Consider the following 22,187-nt stretch of genomic DNA (forward strand, 5'->3'; position numbering starts at 1 on the left):
CAGACTGCGTTTACCTGCACTTTAGTATCCCGGTTATGAGGTTTATCCCGATTTTGATCATATTCAGGATATGGTGTTTACATGAACACAGAGAAACCTGGTTATTAATATCCCCGTCCGGTTACCAACAATAAAGTTATATTAGCACTCCGTACCCCGGTTTCTAATGCAATATGTGTTTTGCCTGAGAAACCGGAATAAGGTGTATACATTGAACAGTATCCAGGTTTCTCTGGGAGTACAACACCTAGCATAACCGGGATACTCGTTACCGGGATAAGGGCTTATCCGGGGTTTCGAAATCGGGGTATGATGTTTACATGTGCAAATACAAAACCGGGATACTTTAAAATCCCGATCATAACCGGGATACTAAAGTGAATGTAAACGCAGTTTCAGAGAGGGCAGAGAGAGAGGGCACTTCAGAAGTGGACGTGCCTTTTTTTTGGTGTTAGCACTTTCTCACGTCTGACCGAGGTTACAGCTCTACGGCAACAATGAAATTAGATTAGGATTTGTGTGCCGCGCTTGTTGTCTTTGACCTTTAGATTACATCACACTCTCATTAAGTTTCTCTTAATAACCATCTTGTACACCATTGGCCTTAGAGAATGCAAATGATCCAAGTAGTATTGATAATTTATATTCAAGATGTGTCTTAATTTGAATTTTAAAAACATTTTCTTTTTGGGACTCACTGTCTACCATTCTCTTCCATGCAGGTGTGCTGAGGCAAACAACGCAGAAAAGTGCCACGTGCCTTTTCCTCAGTCTTTCTTCTTCATCCCTCCCTCCTTCTCTCTTTCTCTCTCCTCCTCTCTCTCTCCCCCTCTCTCCCTCCTCCGCTTCTCCTTCCATGCTCTGGAAATGTCATCCAACGCCACTCCCAATGCCACAGCCTCTCCCTGACTCCATGGCAGCCCTGTGTGTGTGTGGCAGAAGCCATCTTCAGCTCCATCACGTTCGAAAGGACTCGCCCGACAGACGCTTTGATGGCTGCAGATGATGAGGAAAACACTGATGTTGACATCAGACAGACTGCGACGACTTAGAAGCGGATGTCGGCCTATGGTTGACCGTTGAGACACTGAGAGTGACCGGTTCATGCCGAGGCTCTGTGGGGAAACGCGCGGCGGCGATGTGACAGGCCTCTACGCTGTCTGGGCTGGACTTTGCCTTGCCAGCGAGCTGACCCGGTGGAGAACCGTGGGAACACACACACGGACTGCAGTGTGGTGGCGTGTGGAGTTTTGAGCGTAAGAGATGGTCTGAGCTCTGAGCGTGTGTTGATGCTGGCGCTGGTGTTTTCGCCCAGCACAGATGGGATGACTCAGAAGACGTGCAAGGGGAAGAGTTTTCTGTTTGTTGCCGAAAAGGTGGTTCATCTGCTCTGCCTAATTGTTGAAAAGCATTTTACATGCCTAGATTGTTGTTTTCAAAATATGCACATGTGCCATTTTGAATTCCGAGATTGTTTTGGCCTTTCACCTAGATGTTGCCGTTTAAACTTTTTTATATGTCGAGAGTTCTAATGGGGGGTACTCGTCCCCAAAAAAACTGAATCGTTTGAAGAGTGCATAATTCAACCTCTTGTGCAGTTTTGCTTTAAGTGCAAATAGGTTCATTTGCATTAGAGAAGCTTTTTTTTTTGTTTCTGACGTTTAAGTGTAAGTTGAAGATCACACTGATTCAGACTGATCAAAAGCAGCAGGGGGTTTGAGACGAGAGAGAAACTGTACATAGTTATGTAATATTGTTCCTTGTGTTCTATGGCAAAACACTTGTCATTGTGCGTGCCCAGTTCTACAAGCAGGAGTACATTCTATATCAAATGTCTATATAGGAAAAAAGTACTTATTATTAAATGACTATAATCATCTCTCCTGTGGTATTTGTAATAAAATATCAGTATATCTGACAATTAGTCTTGGCTTTGATTAAGTTAAGTGCAGTGTGTGTGTGTGTGTGTGTGTGTGTGTGTATAGCAGCAGCGTGTGACAAATAGCCCCTGCTCTGAAGAGGTAGGGCAGATTTTGGCTCTGAAAAGCATGGCCAATTACCCTCAGGAATGGAATTCAAACACTTGAGCCCCGGCCATTAAGGAAAGCAATTAAAGCGCGGGGCAGGCGCTGGAGGGGAGGGGAGGGGAGGGGAGGGGAGGGGAGGGGAGGGGAGGGGAGGCCGGCCTAGCAGGGCCGCTCACTGGCCCCTCTGACGTGGCCTAATCTGGAGCCCGGGCTAATTAAAAAGGGAGGGCCAGCTTTCTCCAGCCGCCGCTGCCGCCGCAGCCCCGTGCGCAGTTGTTTACTGTGCGGTCCCCTGCAAAATGAAGGGGGTCTGGCCCGTCTCTAAACCCCTCATCAGCGCACCTCGACAGGGCTTTCTCAGGTTTCCTGAGAGAGAAGCGCCGGTCTGTGCGCTGTAATTGCTGGCGTTTTAATGGATTTTTGGCATTAGACCATTTAAGACCTGTGTTTATTTAATTAGCCAATGAAATCCTTTTTTTTAAAAGCTACCTTCACAACATGCTTTTTTTTTTGCCAATCAGGTTTTACAACAACCACCGTACCACTTCTTTTATTTTTGTACTGGGGGGGGGGGGGTTATGTGTGTATTCAGATTCACATTATTTAGCTTTTCAAATAGTCAGGCAATTAGTAAACAAACAAGATTGCTTAAAAGTCAATTTTGCTTTGGATCATCAGGCATGCCAGTCCTCAACTAGCTAATGATCTGTATGGATCTGTAAAAAAAATAATTACATTCAATCACTTCAAAAGCAGTTTTATTTCTAGAACAATCCATCATTGTTATCCTGCGGACTCTTTATTATCAGTGAAGAGGTCAAAACATTCATCAAGGACCCAGCGCGGATTCACCACTCAGTAAAATCTAAAGGTAGAATTACTCCTGTATACCTCTTTACAACCGCATCTTCATTTGAAAGCGGTGTTTACTGGATTGCTCATTGCCTTGTCCTATCTCACGGATCAGCTCTGCGTGTAAATGTGGTCTGGTTCATTTCTCATTGAAAAATACCTCGTGTCATCCACGGCAGGGTTTTAGGGGCTCCTGCACGGCTCATGGGTGTCCTGATATGGGAGCGATTATTTATTCCAATCCAGTGATTGCACAAGGAAAAAAAAATCAGACAAATTCATTAACGTATGCAAATGCCCCTAATTGCAATTATATCCATATCTTGATAAGTGCAGGGGGTTGGCTCTCTAAATCCCAGGGTAGCTCAACTTTCCCTTTGCATTCAAGCCAATCAAGCCTCAACTGTGTATAACTAATTAGCTCGACATATTCAAAACCCAATTAGCGAATCTCATAGCTGAGCTGTGTGGCTTTGCCAGCTTTGTGTGAGCACAGAAAACTTTTCAGGTGCTCTTAATTCTCTGCACCCTCCTCTGTCGGTATTATTTTACCAACCCCCCACCGCCCCCCCGCCTTCCACCCATTTCACTACTTAATCAAATTAACACATGCAAATTGGTGTAATTGCATTGTTTTTTCACCTCATATTGTGTGAAGCAAGGAGCACGGGGGGAAAAAATAGATACAGGGGATAAAATGCAGCGATATTTTTACCAGATGACAGCGGGCCCATCAGCACCCCTCCCACCCCAGATGGCATCACCCCTCGACTGTGAGAGGCCCGAGGGCAGCCGCACGCACGCCGCTCAGTGCGCCATCTGAAGAGTCAGAGGCTCCAAAATAACCCCCCACTCACTCTCTCTCACACACACACACACACACACACACACACACACACACACACACACACACACACACACACACACACACACACACACACAGAGAGGTGCGCCATGGAATTAGAGGCATGACGTTGATCTTGACACACACCATTGCGGCGCATACAGTGAGAAAGCAAGAAGGTCTCCTCTACCCACCCCTGGTGAGAGCCCATAAAGGTTTAGCCTACACCTCCCTAATGAAAGGCCCTTTGGTAAACACCCGTTCTGTTGGGACACCAGCCTCATTGCAGCCTTGGCTTCTACACTTTAAAAGGCCATGGTGGTCAAAGAGCCCTTTCTTTGAAAGTGTATAAACAGAGACTTTTAATGTGGTCAGTCAGCTGTGTCATATCATAATGCTTGACAAGAGAGCGGAGTGAAGTGGCTTATGAAGATAAGTCCAGAGATATCTGCAGCAGAGTCTGCAGTAGAGGCAACAGAGGCAGCGCTGGCGCAGATGATGTCGGGCAGGCTCTGGTAGCACACCTTGGCCTTCGCCAGTGTCCACCTATGGGGTCTTGGCCCCGGGGGCCGCCATACTCGTCTGAGCGCTACAGGCTGTCAGTGTCAGAGTGCTGGCCAGCCTCTCCCTTCATTTCGTTCTCTCTCTCTTTTCTCTCGCTCTCTCTCCCCCTCTCTCTTTTAATTTTCCAGCCGCCAGCTCTTTAAAACTCCACAGCTGTTTGGCTCTTGCATGGATAGAGCAGGGTGGCGGTGCCAAACAACTCACTGCAGAGGGGGTGGAGAGAGAGAGAGAGAGAGAGAGAGAGAGAGAGAGAGAGAGAGTCGAACCTCAATGAACAATCAACAATCCAGCCACCCATGAGAAGATCCAAGGTCACAACTGTTGTTAGCGTAGCGTTAGCGTTTTTTTTGTTTTTTTACTTTTTTACTTTTTTTTTCTCCACAGCCTACTATTGTGATGAGAGATGCGGAATACGGAAAGCAGGAGCAGGCTACATGAGGAGAGGAGAGGAAAGGGGAGGAAGGTGTGAGGTGTTTTTTGGCAAAACTCGAGGATGAGTAAGCCCTCATTAGTGTGACTCATTAGCAAAGCCGCAAGGAGCCTGACCCTTTACGAGCCTTAATGACCACAGCTAACGGCATCACTCATCCAGCAACGGGGCAGTGCCGAGCCGCACAGCCCAGCGCAGACCACACTACCAGCCAGGAGTCATGTCAGGGAGTTCACATACTCGCCAAGGCCCAGTCCATTTAAACGGGGTCAATCAAAAAAAGGCCCGTATTCATATCAGATGCAGAGGTATTATTAAAAATAAAATGGCTGATGGATCGTCGAGGGGTATTTATTTCAGGAGATCCATGTAGGCCAGTGATAAGAGACACCGCCGCCAGTGGAATCAGGAAAGAGACATTACACGCTGAGCTTTATGGGTGGTGATCAAAAAAGACAGAGGGGTGGGGTGGTGGGGGGAGGGTGGCAATTCCGTCCAATCAGAGCGCTTTGAATAATTAAACTGATCAGCTTAATTAGCTCAATTAAGTTGATTTGACCACGAAACATGGCCATATGGCGAGAGGAAACAAAAGAGGGGGGAACTAATTAAAAGTAAAATAATGAGGATTTTAATTAACCGGTTCCCCAGACGTCAGCAAGCGGGGATCTGGAGCCGTAATTAAAAAGTGCTGTGGTGCTGGCAACATTTCTCCCCCTGTTTTAATAACTGCGAGGGGGCTCCATCCATCTAATTAAATCTGTAAATGAATTAGCAACATCGAGGGTCCTCGCTTGATTTTACACTCCACCTCCCACCTGCACTTCCCAAATAACTCCATACACACACACACACACACTCACGCTGCAACTTTCCATTTTTTTTGTGTGTGTTTTTTTTTACGCGACGCGTCAGCTGTTACTGAAACAGATTATTATTGATACGCTGTTGATAGGCAGAGTTTACTCTAGAATCCAGCAAGGTGGCAGATGCACACAACACTGTTAACCCAGTTTTCTTTAGGAGCTACTGGCAATATCTCGTTATAGCCTTGCAGGCTCATCCTCCTCAGTTACTCTCAACTGATATGCAAATTCTGAAATTATAGTAGCTCACATATAATGTTATTATAACATATTATGCATATCTGAATATTAACTGGAATGGATATGCCTTTATTCTGTCTCCTGTCAATTGTTTACAAAACTGCCAACATTTAGCCTATCCTCGGGGGACTCAAATCAAAGACCATCTGAGTCGTACCCACTGTCAGTGGATGAAGGCACAACCCCCCATCTCACCATGTTCAAGGAGATTGCCATGGCGCTATTTCACATTGTGTGTTTTTCGGCGCTTCCAAGCTAGCATCTGGGGCCTCTTTCAAAAGCTAATCCTCCTCATTAATTGTGTGAGTTAGCCTGCCATTACCCCGGCGCAAGTGTGTTGTGCTGAACCGCGGGAGCCGTGCTTGGAATTAATTGCTTAGTTTCAGATGCACTCTTATTCCTCCAGTGTAACGCCGAGTGTGCTGTGTCCTCGTTTAAAGGACACTCGGCTGACTTTGTTGGCCTGAAAGGAAAGCGAGGCACTTGACACAGCGTTCGCTGTCAAACATTGACCGCTACTGTGTCCTGGGGCCGTAATGTGTCCACCACCTCCACGCCTTGACAAGAGGTCATTCAATCAGTGTGGAATACAAGTTCACGGAGTATCTAATAATAGTTTAGAAAAAAAGTAACACAAATATTATATAATCACAGTTTTGTTCATATATACAACACATCAGATGTATGAAAGAGATTTGTGTGTGTGATCACCTTTGTGAGTAAGAGTCACCTTTTGTGATCCTTTTGTAGATGTCAGTGTCACAAACCAAAATACACTCAGACACACACACTTTCACTCTCTCTCACACACATACACATACACATACACAAACACACACACACACACACACACTTTCACTCTCTCTCACACACATACACAAACACACACACACACACTCGCTCTCTCTCTCTCTGTACCTCCGAGTCCCTGAGCGCTGGTTTAGTGGGTCAGCTGAGCAAGTGGCGGTGTGACTGTGCTTGCGTGACCTTGTCCTGTCGCGGCGCGGAGGAGATCAGAGCGGCCGAGGGAGTCGGGGGGCCGCGGCGGAGCAGCACGTCCCGTCCCAGGTCAGCTGAGCGGCCCTGACCCCAGGAGCTAATTAAGGCAGATAAGAGCACTAATGAGGGCCGGCCTGATCAAAGGCCAGTGGCAGCTGAGCCGGCGAGGGGAGGGGGGCTCTGTTTACACGAGTCATCGTCAGTAATTGGGGGGTAGGGGTGTGTGTGTGTGTGTGTGTTGGGGGAGGGGGTGTGGAGTGGGGGGTACACAAGCTGCTCCTTTTGTTTGGCGGGAGTGGTGTGTGTGTGTGTGTGTGTGTGTGGCGGGGGGGGGGGGGGGGGGGTTGGGGTATGGAGGTATGGGGGGATGAATGCCCTCACTCTGCGATGGGGATGGGATGCCACCGCCTGTGCCAAGGGATGCCACTGGCACTCAGTCCGCTCGCTCAGTCACTGTCTCACACGTTCCCGCTCGCTAGCGAGCAGACACCCTCTTGCGCGCCCACTCCCTGTCTCACACACTCACATGCCCACCGAGGGCTGCCGGCTCTCGTGTAATCTTGAACACTTTTATCCTCTTGTATGTAGCCTACTTAGAGCAGTGTTGTTGCGGAAGCCCGACGTGTGAAAAGGTTTTAGAAGGGAACAACAGCCATTTTCAGATCACCGGGACATTTAGCTTTCCGAACGGTATTGAACTTTTGAGCCATCTTTCCCCTGTCACACCACATGTCCGTCGCTAAACATGCCAGTGCTACGGTGTGACCAGTGGTCGACCACGGCTGTTTTCCATTTGCGCCGTCTCTGGCTGGTGGTCCTTGCACCTCATAACAGTGGCCGTGCGACTGGCCACAAACTTTTAAAAGTTAGCCGTGCGTGCCACCGCGGAGTCTTTGGGACAGTGGTGTTATTTGCGTCCTGCTCGGAGGGAGCCGCTGGAGGTGTGGAGGTGCGCGGGAGCCGAGGCCACCTGCCTGATCGGCAGGGTGTGGGAATGTCCAGCACAGCCTGACCCCACCGGGCCTCCCACTGCACCGGGCAAAAACTCGTTATCTGAGAAATCCCTGCTAATTACGCCTGCTGCTTCCACACATGGTAAACCACACGCACACACACACACACACACACACACACACACACACACACACACACACTTACTCTTGCTCTCCCCTTCTTTCTTTCTTCTGTTTCCCTCTCTCTCTCTCTCTCTCTCTCTCTCACACACACACACACCCACACACACACACACACTTTCTCTTTCTTTCTTCCTCTCTCATACACACTAACTCTTGTCTTAACTCTCTCAAACAACCACACACATAAACACACACACACACACACACACACACACACACACACACACACGCACACAAACACACACACACACATACAGAGCGAGTAATAGAGCAAGACCCTGTGGCAACCATGGTAAATGAGATCCTGTGACATGGAGTAAAAGTTGAATGAGGGCCATGAGGGCATGTTTATTTTATAGGGGGTTGGGACGGATCTCTCTCTGTCTCTCTCTCTCTCGCTCTCTCTCTGTGTTTGCAATGCCACGGCACCTTTATTACTTCCACAAAGATTAGCATCTTTTCCTCCATGTTGCTCAACTGGTTTTAGCAACACCAAGGTCATGAGCTTGATCTTTGAGGAACACACTGTGCTCAATATGCTGATAACATGTACAGTATGTATACACACTGTATCAGAGCTTTGAGAAGTCTTCTGAATGATACTGTTAGTCCATTTGACTCAAATCGTGCTCTTTCATTTTGGTGATCAAATGTAGAGGATGTTGAGAGGATTACTATAAAAAGGAACAAAATTATCTCCCTTTTTCTGATCCTCTCTCTCTCTCTCTCTCTCCTTCTCTCGCTATCTATCTCTCCCTCTGTGATGAAGGCTGTGAGCCAGGCCTGCTCGCTGTGGGACCAGGAGGAACATGGGCCTTCATTAGCACCCCCTAATTAGGAACAGATGCAATTTGCAGCACGGGGCCCTCAACATGCAGCCCAGTTCTCTTCTGAAGCAGCTCGCTCTCTCACTCTCTCTCTCCTTCTCTCTCTCTCTTTCACACTCCCTCTCTCCTTCTAACTCTCTCTCTCTCTCTGTAGCTCTCTCCCTCCCTCTGTCAGCCATGCAAACGCCTCACACTCACACGGTCTGTGGCCATATGTGTAATTAAGAACACTTCCAACTCCATTAGATTGAGCAGCTACCCCCGTGCTCAAACTCCCTGCTTGCGCTTTCCTCTTCCTCCTTCTCTCTCTCTCTCCCTCTCTCTCTCTCTCTCTCTCTCTCTCGTTCTTTCACTCCCTCCTTCCTCCCTGCTGGTTGCTCCCTCCTGTATTACAGTAAGGCCATTATGAACAGACGCCCTCTGTTCGGCTCAAGGCAAAAACAAATCTTCATCCATCTTCTTATCGTGTGTCTCTGATTTCAGGTTGGTACTGTAACCTGTTGGCGAGAGTTTCCTTTCCATGCCAATGCAGTGGCATTAAGGTAGTGATGGTTTTGTGTGTGTGTGTGTGTGTGTGTGTGTTGTTGGGGGCTGGGGGGGGGGGGGTAGTATTGTAATGTTTGCTGCTGCAGACACCCCTGTGGGAATTCAAAGGAAATTCCTGGGATTTTTATCCTTGGTTTGAAAAGAAAAAAAATAATAAAATGAAAGTAGCTTACTTGGTGGTTAAAAAACAACATGACTCCCCTCCTTGGGATTCTAGGATTTAATGATCAGTCTTTCCTTTAAGTTATGTCACACCCTAATTAGAATAATTAGGACGGCTAATGAGAGCGTATGAATGGAAAGGGCAGCTCAGGTCAGCATCCACTCCCTCAATGATTAGCTTGGAGAGTCTGCAGAGAAACTCTGCTGTCAGCATTGCTCTATCCGGCTGCCCCCATTTATATTTCATTCACATGCACACATGCACACACACATGCACACACACACATGCACACACACATATATGCACACACACACACACACATGCACACATGCACACACACACGCACAGGCACACACGCACACACGCACACACACAGACGCACATGCACACACTCCCACTTACATACTTTTCTATTTCACACACACACAAATGTACATTCTGACACACAAACACAGACACAAATGCCCACACAATCAATCTCTCTCTGTCTCTCTCTCTCTCTGTCTCTCTCTCTCTCTCTCTCTCTCTCTCTATCTATCTATCTATCTATATACTGTATCTATCTATACCTACCTTCAGTGCCCTCCATATTTATTGCCACCCCTGGTAAAGGTGAGTGAAAAGTGGCACGCACCACATTCCACCATCATCTTCATCATAACAATTTGACGGAACCCTTCCACAGTAGGGCCTCTAGCAAGATTCCTAGTGATAAAACTCCGCTCATCAGCTTGGACCTCAGTCAAGTGAAATGCAAAGACATGCCTACAAAAGGGAAACACTGAGCTCCTTGTCATATACCCTCTCCTTCCTGCCTAGACCTTCCTCGGGGGGATGGCTTGTGTTTTGTTACCAGGCTCCAAGATGGATGGCGTTTGTGTTTTTTGCTAGCAGCCTCCGGGAGCCCCCAAGTGCCGACAGTCTCTCTCGCAACCTTATACACCCCTGTGAGCCTGCAAGTCTTCCCAAGCCTCCTGTAACAGGGAGCCGGTACAGACACAATATCACTAATTGCCCTTTAAAGTAGACACAGAGAGCCTGGGCCAACGGCCCTAATTAGACACCTAAAAATAAAGAGGGGACTTTATGGGGGCTGTGGGCAGTTTGGGGAATGTTTTAATGAGCAGGCTGAGCTGAGAATAGTGTTACAGTCATTTGTTGACTCAGGCCGCACCCCTCCGTGCCATCCACCCCTACTGCCGCCCGCGCACCCACTTGCTCCACCCTGCTGGTGCCCTCTGTTGGCAGGGAGAGGCGCTGGTCACCTCTGCCAGGGCCCGGGCTGGAGCCTGCGCCGATGCGGAGTGTACCAAAAAACAAAATCCACTCTCGACGCCTCTGCACCAGCGTTTAGGAATAGCCCCAGCAGCAGCAGTCCTGTGCAAGCAGACACGGCAGGAGCTAATGAGTGTGATTAGCCCGCTTTGTGAAGCACAAGAGCAGCCAAAAAAAGCACGGGATACGCGCACGTCCAATCAGACTCTTTCTCCACATATATCTGGTTTCTTAAAACAGCCGTTCTCCTCCGCATAATGAAGACTTGCATTTGGTTTCCCCTCAGCAAAGGGTCATGTTGGGAGTGATCAGTGAAGTCATGATGTTACTTCAAATAACAATACAGATGACAAGCAACTGGAAGAACCAGCAACTCGATTCAGGATATTTAGAGAAACGAGATTTGGGATACTCAGAATCAAATCCACTTCTTCTGTTTCCCATAGCTGCGGTGTCCTCTGCATCTCCCATAAATACCCAGTGGCGTGGCCAACTATGCTTTTACCAGGAGGCATCCCCCCCCCCTCCCTCCCCCAAAAAAGCACATTCTCTTGCACCCCGACTAAGTGAATGTGCCAGAGTAATGACCTGCAGTCAGGACTCATTAAATTTACTGCTGCTGAAGCTGACACGCGAACACCCCCTCAGCTTCCTCCGTCAACAACCTCCAGACACATCATCGCATTCTTCCAGCGCTCGCAACCCCACCCAGTGTGTGTGTGCATAAATGCCAAAAGCCTGACAGCATGAACAAGCCAAAGTCAAAGAATGCATAACAATGACTATACGAACAACATGAAGAGCAACAAAATATCTACAGCTGCAGTCTTTGCACTCGGACTGTGTTCAGGGTTAGGGCTTGGGTTTGGGGGGCTGGTTTGAATGGTTGCAGTGGACTGGAGGAAATACGAGGGAGATTTTCCATATTTGGTACGGCATGTTTATCTCCAAGTTCTTAAATTAGCTCGAGAACCTGCACACACCAAAAGAGCGATGCTCCAGCTATAATGACGGTTAATCTCTTCGTCCAGAGCTCTTTCCATTGCTTGCTCTTATAGGGACTCTGCACTGTCCTTTTTATGTGGTCAGCCCCTAGAATGCCCAGAAGTGGCCTGGGAATCCAGAGTCTGGATGAGAGATAGCAGCATATCTGACCAGCAGTCATTTTTGGCCTTGGTCACCTCCCGAGTCCGTTTTTATCTGTCTGTTTTCTGTTTAGTCTGCGACATTTCACCTCAAGCTGTCATTAAGCAGACAGTAGACTTCCACTTCATAGCAGCTGAGTGCTTTTTCTCTCCCATATCACAGGGGATGCAAGGGGGGAAAAAAGTCAAAGCTGAGACGACAGGACAAACTGTTTCCTACCACCTAGGATGGTTTGTTTACAATGCTGACATCTTCTCAGGGTGTCAGGACAACCATAGCTAAGAATCCATCTGAGGAAATGAGCTAACTGGGTGCAGAAGAAAAACTAGGGGCTTCATCTGGCTCACAAGCAACTTGGGAGATAAATCACTCAAAGCTGTGAGAGCTAATCTAATGGAAGTGTAATGTATTGTAGAAAGAAGTCCATGGAAGAGAGATTGCGCAGAAGCACTACAAGCTCCATAGGCCCCCAGGGAAACATAAATGGGTAAACAGATGAAGTTACTGTGCCCCATTTACATGTAAAACATCCCTGGTTTTTGGTTCCCACTTAAATTATCCCAATGGGAAAGCACATAAATAACAAAAAAATAAAAATAAAAACAGCTCATTGACATCTATACTCAGGCAACACCGTAGAAGTCATAGGCCTCTTCAAGATGAGAACTTGATGTGCTTTTTCAAAATATCCAAAATGATGATTAGAAAAGATCCAAAAATATCCTGGATGTAGTCACACAAAAAAATGTGTTTACATTTTTTTTATTTTGAGAAATTATAATTTGAGTTATATTTCCCCATCCCTTGCATAAAGCCCTCTAGGGGTTTAATGTTCCTAACCAGACTCCATCGGCTTTCTGTTCCCAGGCAGCCTCTCTCTCCCTCTGCCCTCTTCCTCTCTCTGTTGTGGCTCTTTTTCAGATCGGTAACGGGAGAGTTGGCCTGGCTTTGTAGCCCAGCGCAGGATTGGCGGAACTGATTAGCATTGCAGGGACAATTAGCGGTGTGCCGAATGAGAAGCACCCAAAATAAACCGTGTGGTCATTATCGACCCACTGAACCAGCGCAAACTCAGCCTCCATAAAGAGCACATGTCTTTAATGAGGTGCTCCTCAGCACGAACGCAAACACATTGTAAGTACGGACCGAAAGTCTCGTTGCACTATTCCCAAAGGTCCTTACAGACTTCAGAAAAAAAAAGAAAGGCAAAAAATCACTTTCCTTTTTTCGGGTAAAAGTTCATATCGTCTCTGTGAAACGTTTTTACCATTACGCCGGAGTGTTTTTGGGTTCGTCATCTTCATAGACACTGAACAGTGAAGCTTTTCTAATTGCACCAGCATGTCTGTGCGCTGTGTATAGTGACAGTGTTTTGGAGCCGGTCAACCAGGGGGAGCAGGGTAAACGCTCAAGTGGAACATGTGAGATGGAGATCAGCGCGCACATGTGGCTCTGGTTACTGCGAGAGTGAAAAATTAAACATGAAGAATGGAACGACCAGCCTGAACTTGTCTGATGTCACAAGAGGAACACGCAGGGCGAATATGTGAAGGCATGTAAATGTAAAAAAGTTAACTTTCCTGGGAAGTCCACATGCCACCAGACGCTTTTCTAATGATTGAACACATTTACCACCATTATCATATGTAAGTGCTTGGGCCACCTTGAAGAGTTTTTTTTATAAGCCAAAATGTGTTAGGAGGGCATACTCATCCACTGTAGTCAACATAAACCTGAACTAAATTCTAATATCAAACCTATTTATTCAAATTACATTGTTTGAATTTTAAGGTAAGGATTCTTAGCCATACTATGTCAATGCAGCACCTGTATACAGCACAGGTTTTAATTGAACCTTTTGGGAACACACAACAGACAAACCAGTTCTTGCATCCTCAGGCTGCTGCTCCTGTGATGTGATAGTCATGACCAGTATTGTGTGACTGAATGACTCATCTGCTGAGACCACACACACTCCCCATCAGCCCAGCGCCATACGCTTCACATATAATCCCTGAATTTCCTGCAGCATTCCAGCATCATGCTCTCTCTCTCTCTCTCTCTCTCTCTCTCTCTCTCTCTCTCTCTCTCTCTCTAAACCACATGGTAAGGGTCAACTCTGTCCCTCCTACACATTACCTCTCTCACTCTTTCCATTCCTCTCTCTCTCCCTCTCTCTCTCTCTCTCTCTCTCTCTCTCTCCACATGCCTCGTCCCATACATGCATTTGCGCAGACACCTGGCCCCTTCCCAACGGCGGAGATAAAACAGAGGGACCTTTATAGGAGCGCTTCCTCCCAGGAATTCCAAATGAGCGTCCCCGCTGGATCCACAACACGTGTTCTCCGCTCCCAGACAAACCCATTTCCCATTTGCTCAGCCGGCGCAGGCGTAAAGTTGATGTGAGATGTGTTGAAATATGGCCCTGTCCCGAACGGTCAATTGGAATCGCTTTAGCTACTGCAGGTGGGCAGGCCAGCGAAAGGCCAAGGCCCGAGCTGGGAAAAACAGCACATGGTTCTGGCCAAGCGCTTGGCATCCACCTGATGTAGAGGCAAGAGCTGGCTCCACTTAAACAAATCTGTCCCACCTGATATTTGTCACTGATAAGATGGCTATGCCAGCACTCATTTCAGGATGAGTTATAGAATAACTATTCTGGATCGCAGCCATAACATCCCCTGAAGCATTTACGCTATATGTTATATACTGTATGGGCAATTTATTACACATGTGTAGATGATTTTTGATGTCTGGCTTTGAATAGATAGCTCCTGATTGGATGATTGTCCGTTTCACCCTGTGATGCAAGCTATATTTTAGTTCATTGGAAGCAGTTCTAAACACACACGTTAGGGTCTCTGTGCATTGCCTTGTTGTGAAATGTATTGTGCAATAGCAGTGGCTCACCCTATAAGCGTTTCGAGTGAGTATGAAATGCCTTTCTGGCCCGGACAATGGAGCACTGCTGAAAATCTTCCAGCCATACAAGACAGGCACAAAAGGCCATATTTTACCACTTTATCTTAATCTCCCAGGAGAAGCACCAGAGCAGCACACACACACTCACACACCCCCGGCAGCCATATCTTCATTGCGCTCACCAATCAAACATTTGGCTTAGATCTAACCAGACCATAATCCTCAACATAAGGGCCAGACTAGCTCTGGGCTACCCTGAAGAGAGCTCACACACACACACACACACACACACACACACACACACACCTTAACAAGGGGCTGGCCACAAATGAAGGCAGTGTGAAACAATAAGATTGGGAGACAATACCATTTGCCACAGTCAAGGAAATATGCACAGAAACCTGCACCCGCATCTCAGTATCATCTCATCTGGTGCACAGCAACCTGAGAGGGGTGTGTGTGTGTGGGGGGGGGGGGTCGGGGGTGTAAAGAGGTGAGCATATAGAATGGTGTGTGTGTGCATGTAGGGTGTTAGAACCTGAAAAGTGAAGAGTGTGTGAGAGTATTTCTGTGTAGGTTGTAGAGCCCCCCCACACACACACCCTCGTATTGAGATGCAGGGTTGTAGCTGCTGGGAGGTTTCAATAAAAGGGAGAAAAAAAGTCAAATTGTGTAGGTGAGGCTCCACTTACGGCGCTGGAGCTAATTGGCTATAAATGAGTCCATCTGGTTTCATTTGCAGCTCACACAGGCAGCGGGGGGGCGGAGGGGGTGGGGGCTGTTGTAGGTGGGGATGGGGGGGGGGGGTTAACCCCCTCCTGTCCACATGCCTTTGCATGAGTTGTCACAGGACACTGTAACGACTACGACTTTGAGGGGGGCTGAAAAAATGTGGAGTCTGTTCAAATCACCTTCTCGTTTTAGAGCTTGGTTAACGGCTAACTGAATGAGTCGGTCACGTGACCGGCGCAGATTTAAAGCTTCAACAGCAGAGAGAGAGAGAGTTTGCTTTCCACACCGAGGGGAGAAAATGGTGGTGTGGTGTTTTTTTTTCTATCACACTGAGAAAAGGAACATATTTCACCTATTACAGCAAAATAGGCGCTCAATGGCCAGGCAGACCACATCACTTACGGAGTTCCTGGAAACGTGTTGTATGTTCTGGGACTGGATTAGAGGGTCACCAGCACTGCGTGGTCTGGCAGAGGGGAGAGAGATAGAGTGCACAGGAGAGGGAGAGAGAGAGTGCACAGGAGAGGGAGAGGGAGAGAGAGAGAGAGTGCACACAGGAGACGGAGAGAGAGAGAGAGAGTGCACAGGAGAGGGAGAGGGAGAACACCCTGGAGAGCATAGGGAGGGATTGAAGGTTGTGCGTATGACTTGATGAGTGAGCGAGGCAGTGTGTGTGTGTGTGTGTGTGTGTGTGTGTGAAGAGGTTCTCCTCAGTAATATTTTCTTTTGCTGGGGCGGCTCAGTCAAGTACTGTGTGTTTGTGCAGCTTGTTAATCAACGCCTGTATGATTACCCCAGAGTCTCCCTGATCAGGGGCTGCAGATCCCAGCCAAGGCTAGCCCTCCACGGCCGGCCTGCTGACTGATGCCTTTGTGCCAGGGTGCCCCCCCCCACACACCCCCCACCTCCTCCAGAGAGAAATTCAGCCTCGCACAGCTCCCCCTAAAGGCCAGAATAGACAATGCAGTTCTTATTTTAGGAACGTTTCACAGTGCATGCTGTATGTGCTTTGGGCCACCTTGGCAAGACTGTGTGTGTGTGTGTGTGTGTGTGTGTGTGTGTGTGTGTGTGTGTGTGTGTGTGTGTGTGTGTGTGTGTGTGTGTGTGTGTGTGTGTGTGTGTTTGTGTGTGTGTGTGTGTGTGTGTGTGTGTGTGTGTGTGAGTGTGGCGGTATGTAAGTGTGGTGCGGGTTGTTTTTAAAATAAATATGATATCACTCTGGCTTATTTCAATATGTGTACTGAACACACACTTGTAACATTTAGGTCTAACCCCATTATGATTAGTTGGTATGGTACCATGATGTTTATAATATCACTTGTTTATGTATCAAATATCAAATCACTATGATGTTATGTGTACATTGAAGGACATCAACAGTATGTGCTTGCTATTTAAAAACTGTTTGATAAATATACTCAGAAATGATTGATCATTTATGGCAAATGAAAGTGGTGAAATCATGGCGAAAGCAATCTGATCATCCAACTAAGATTCTACTCATCCAAGGCTTGGTCTCATTTTCATCAAGCGACTCACTCTTATTCTAATCGCTATAAATTCCAATTGGATCACTGAGACCACCAACATTACAACTAGTAATTGTTAATTGGCAGGCAAGCGGTAATGACACATTAATGAAAAACCTAATCACAGTTATACAAATATAATTATATGAAAGAATATTTTTTTTGCCTTGGGTGAGTGGCTGGCACTTACAAATAACAAGAGCCGTTCAGTACAAAAAAAAAAAAAGAACAAATTATAACCTGTTGTTTGCCCAATTGGGCTACAGTTGTTCTTGATTAATGGAAAATTGTTCACAGACTCATCATTTTAAGAGAGCACAGTGCGAGTACGGTAGAGTAAAAATAACATACTCATAATAATAGCAGTTTACATAATTATAAAGTATTATATATATAAACTGCTCTCAGCTCAAGGCAGAAATTAAAAATAAAATAGGATTCACGGACTACAGACACACCTATCTATTCTGTGCAGAGGGACAGGATGACAGGGGAGCCAGCGCTGCACCGATGGTCTATCCTCCGTGAGGCAGCCGTCGCAAACAGGAGCCTCCTCGGAGTGGCCGGGATATTTTTGTGGCCGCCGTGTTGACGTAAGGAAAAACGAGAGCTTCACAGGACAAAAGCCGAGCGGGCACTGGATCCGGGGTTAGAGGGAAGCCGGGGAGTGACCTTGACCGCGGCACACAAACATAGGCATCCTGTGGAAGCTCGGCCGGCTCATTGTGCGCGCAGAAGATAGCGAGAGGATGTCAGATGGTTCTTTTTTCTGTTCGGCCTGTCAAGAGTTTTTTGTTTGTCACTATTGTTGTTTTTTAAGGCACGGTGGTGTCCATCCTCAGATAGAGAAGTCAGGTCTGTTTTGACTAAAAATGAGCTGCTTTGGATACTTCTGGTGGTTGTGACAGTGAACAATTAATAAATTAGAAAACAATACATTTCACAACCAAGAAATTCATACTCAATGTCAAAATCTGAAGGTGCTCATATCAGAACTAGTGTTTTAACAGAGCCAAAGTGAAAGGTGGAAACAAGACAGTGAATAGGGAGATTTATATGCATGACATGGATGAAGAAGTGTCTTGTGTATGATAGCAGGGTGACTGACAGCTGTCACTGTCTTCTCAATGTATGTCTGTGTGTGTGTGTGTGTGTGTGTGTGTACTGGGAGAGTCATCAGTGCCCTGAGGTGTGTGTGTGCACTTTCAAATCACTTTCTTTCCTCCTTCTTCCTCCTCCTCCTCCTCCTCCTCCTCCTCCTCTCTGCTGGAGAGAAGACAAAAGGGCCTTATTTCCATGAGCTGTGAGTGAGAGAGAGCGCGAGTGAGCGAGCGAGTGCACGGCGTTAATGAGCAGCCAGTGGTAATTAGTGGGAGTCTGGGGTTAAATCGGGGGAGTCTCGTTAGAGTGCCAGAGAGAAAGGCATCCTGGCCCTCCGAGGAGCTGTGCGTGGTGCTGGGGAGCAGGGTGGGGCATGCGCTATCAACAAGCCCGGCGATGACACCCTCCATTTGCACCTGACGCCAGCTTGTCAACAACTTTCCCTGTTTTTTTCCATTCTCTCTCTCTCTCTCTCGCTCTCTCAATCTCTTTCTCTCTCTCTCTTTTACCCCCCTCTTCTCTTCCCCCACGTGCAGAGAGGGAGGCAGCGTCTATAATTTAGGTCTGGAATCTGGGGTGTGATACGTCTGGAGACGCGGTGTGTTTGACAGCCCCTGTCTCCTGTGTGATGACGGGGATGAGTTGCCATCTGAAGGCTGCTGCTTTTGAGAGAGGCCTGACTGGAACGCCGTGTTCGTAACCTTAGAGGCCACAGGATCGTGTGTGTGTGTGTGAGTGTGTGAGTGTGTGTGTGTGTCTCGTGTGGTGGGTGGCAGGAGAAGTGATGTCAGAGGAGCACGGAGGGGTCGGAGTGTTTCCGCTTCCCCCGAAAAACAGTGGCCGGACATCGCCCTGGATTTGCTGTGATAAGGACCCTTATCAATTCAATTCCCTTCTCTCTCTCTCTCTCTCTCTCTCTCTCTCTCTCTCTCTCTCTCGCTCTCTCTCCCCTAAGCTGATCTCCTCATCCAGGAAGAGCATTGTGCATTTTCAAGATAGACTTAAACAATGAAAGGGGGGAAAGCTTCTTGTTTTCGTATTCACTATCCCCGAGGTTATCTTTTCTCTCTAAGTGATATCAAGGTATGGAAGGATGTGTTCACAGGTTGCCTTTTAAACAACTTAATCATCACAGAATTGAGGGGGGAAATGCATGACTGCAAGTTTGCACATTTCTACCCACTTAGTACAATGAAAAAGAACACCGAGTCTCCGAGGGTGGGGGGGGTGATGCTGTTGAGGATCTGCCCTGAGAGCCAAGAGACGAGGCGACACGGTTTTTGACACTGGGGGCAAAACCAAAACACACTACCCCCTCCAAAAACACATCAGCGCTGAAAAGGATTCCTATAACCACCCCCATTCTCCACCCCTACCCCTCTCTCTCTTTCTCTCTCTCTTCCCTGCCCTCTCTCTCTCTCTCTCTTTGTCTCCCCCCAGATTTCCAGTATCTGCCGGAGTTTGCCCCCACACTCCCGACAGGAAATGAAAGCCATTTTAAAATCATTTGGAAACCACAGGGGCTTCAGACCAGGAAATAATCAGTGTGGGAGAGAAGGAGAGGGCCTGGCAGGGGGACAAAGGCCAGGGATGCTCGAGGGTCGGAATTCGAGTTGAGATGGGCCTCGTGATCCTCCGTTTTTTTTTCTTTCGCCTCTGTCCCCTCTTCCTCCCTTCTTCCTCCCTATCTTCCCTTCCCCATTTATCTCTCTGTCACCCCTTCCTCCCCTCCATCACTTGATCTTCTTTCATGGCAGGTGGGGATGGTCCAGCTCGGCGGGGGTTCTCTATTAGAGTGCGCCACACACAGACAGCCTGCAGCTGACCCCAGACGCAGGTGCCCCCCTAGGGGGCGCTGTGACCTGCGACGGGGGGGACGATAAGATCTACTGTGACATTTCCCCAACATTCTATCTGAAAGAGCACAGGGCTGCCATTGCCTGTAAAGGCTTTCAAAAGAGCCCATTTACTTCTAACCCTCCTTATTCTGTGAGGCAGCCCTCTCCGGACTCTCTTTCTCTCTCTCCCTCTCTTCTCTCTCTCTCTTTCTCTCTCTCTCTCTCTCACACACACACACACACACACACAACAGAGAGAGAGAGAGAGAGACAGTGTGTGTGTGTGAGAGAGAGAGATTAGACATTGCTGTACCTGTTTTGGTGAGGGTGATTCTGTGGAGACTGTCTGACCTTGAGAGTCATATAAAGAAAGTTTCATGTCAACACAACACTTGATTATTAGTACAGTCAGGCTGCATTACTGTTTCAATGCTGCAGCAATTCTGTCCCTTGTGTGAATCACACGGTCACAACTGTTGAAATCATTAGACTACAAAGTGCAAAATGTTTAGATCATCGCTTCAAATAAGCCGATGAGCATTGTGAGGCACAGCGTGGCCGCTATGAAATGTTATTATTGGAACGCTCAGAAATTAAATCTGCCACACCTGATGGAAGACTGACACTTGGAACCCTTCAGCAGGGCACAGCAGAGATGCGGTCCCAACAGCCCCACAACCTGTCCCCTCTGACTGCCCACCACTGCCCCCTGCTGTTCAGTCCCATACGAAACATCTTTAACCTCAGCCCTGCCCCTGTGCTGGGGCTATAAGCTCCATTTCCCCTCTGTTTTAGTGCCCCCTTTGCCTCTGTGCGGTACATCCCCCCCCCCCCTGACCCCTACGGCTTTATGAGGGGAGATACGCGTTAGTCTCAGTGTTTTATGGGGAATATAGCGCTGGGGTATGCAGGAGGTTGTGTTGCTGCGCTACCAGCACCTCCATGAGTCGAACGCTCTGGTGTGGAGAAATGGGCTGATGGAGGGGAGGTGTCCTGGTGGGATTGTGCAGATGAGGACCTTATGAAAACAGAATGGGTCATTTCGTCCGTCATTCACTCCCGTGCTCGTGGTGGGTGGTGTCTGCGGGAGGGGTCCGGGGGCAGGGCGGAGGGAGGGGGATCGGGTGGAGTGGGCGCAGCGGTAAACCCTCGCGTCAGACAGATGGATGGTTCCACAAGAGCTCTGCCACCGACTGGGGGTACAAGAGTGGAGGGTTCACTGATAACTCTGCACCAGGGGGAGCAAGGATGAGAGAGAGAGAGAGAGAGAGAGAGAGAGAAAGAAAAAATAGAAATAAAATAAATAAAAATAGTTATTCTGGTTCAAAAGCGCAGACTAAAAAGATATGGTTTGACAACGAAGAGGCTGACAGAGATAAAATATTCCATTAAAACTGGAGTTAATTTCTGATGATCTGGCCTTCACATTCTAAAATGATAAAGTGTTGATGATAGAGTGTTAAATGATTAGGGTTATATAATAAGAGGAGGTTTAATTAATATTTCAAAGTTCATCTAAGTGTTTATTAACACATAACACTCTGGGAAAAGAACACTACGGTGCTAATTGGGAATAGAGAGTTTCCTTTCCACACCTGAGGCCAAGCCTCAAAGCAGAGGCTAAGGAAGTCTTGCCACGATAACAAATCAGGCACCATGACGGAGGCTAAGAATGCCCTGTCTTGGATTTACCATGAAATGAGGGAGAAATTCAGGACGTTGGAGTGAATAACTATGACTGATGCCTCTAGCTTGGTAGTTCATTACGGGGGGAGGGGGTATTTCATGTTGTTAAAAATAATTGTTCTCCTACAAAAAAACAAACTGAAATTTAACATGTACTTGTTTATCTATAATTAATAACATTTTTGTTATACATAGGAGTAGGCCTAGAGCAATATGTTAGAACTCCTTAACGCTTTATTTTAAGGGGTCCTTGTTCCAGTGTATCTACATAATAAAGTACAGTGTAACAACCTAACAATATGTAATGTCATGTTCTTATGTTGTCCATACATAATGCATTTTTGTGTGCCAATAAATCATTAGTACACATGTAATAAGAAGGGCTTGTTACAATACTTTGCCAAAGTGGCCTCTCTCTTTGGGGAAGGAAAAAAGTGTCTGTGGGGTGAAGTTGGGTGAGACTC

The 22,187-nt window shown here is 47.3% G+C and overlaps 1 protein-coding gene across 1 annotated transcript in view; it reads left to right on the top strand.

Moving 5' to 3' along the window:
• Positions 1–1,921, top strand: part of lmo4a (LIM domain only 4a) — an 11,973-nt gene extending 10,052 nt beyond the window's left edge. The window contains exon 5 of the mRNA XM_062554631.1: positions 723–1,921. Within this exon, the coding sequence (XP_062410615.1) occupies positions 723–731 (9 nt within the window). The 3' untranslated portion in view covers positions 732–1,921. The remainder of the gene's footprint in view (positions 1–722) is intronic.
• The last annotated feature ends 20,266 nt before the right edge of the window (positions 1,922–22,187 follow it).

This window comes from Sardina pilchardus, chromosome 14, assembly GCF_963854185.1.
Source record: "Sardina pilchardus chromosome 14, fSarPil1.1, whole genome shotgun sequence".
NCBI lineage: Eukaryota > Metazoa > Chordata > Actinopteri > Clupeiformes > Clupeidae > Sardina > Sardina pilchardus.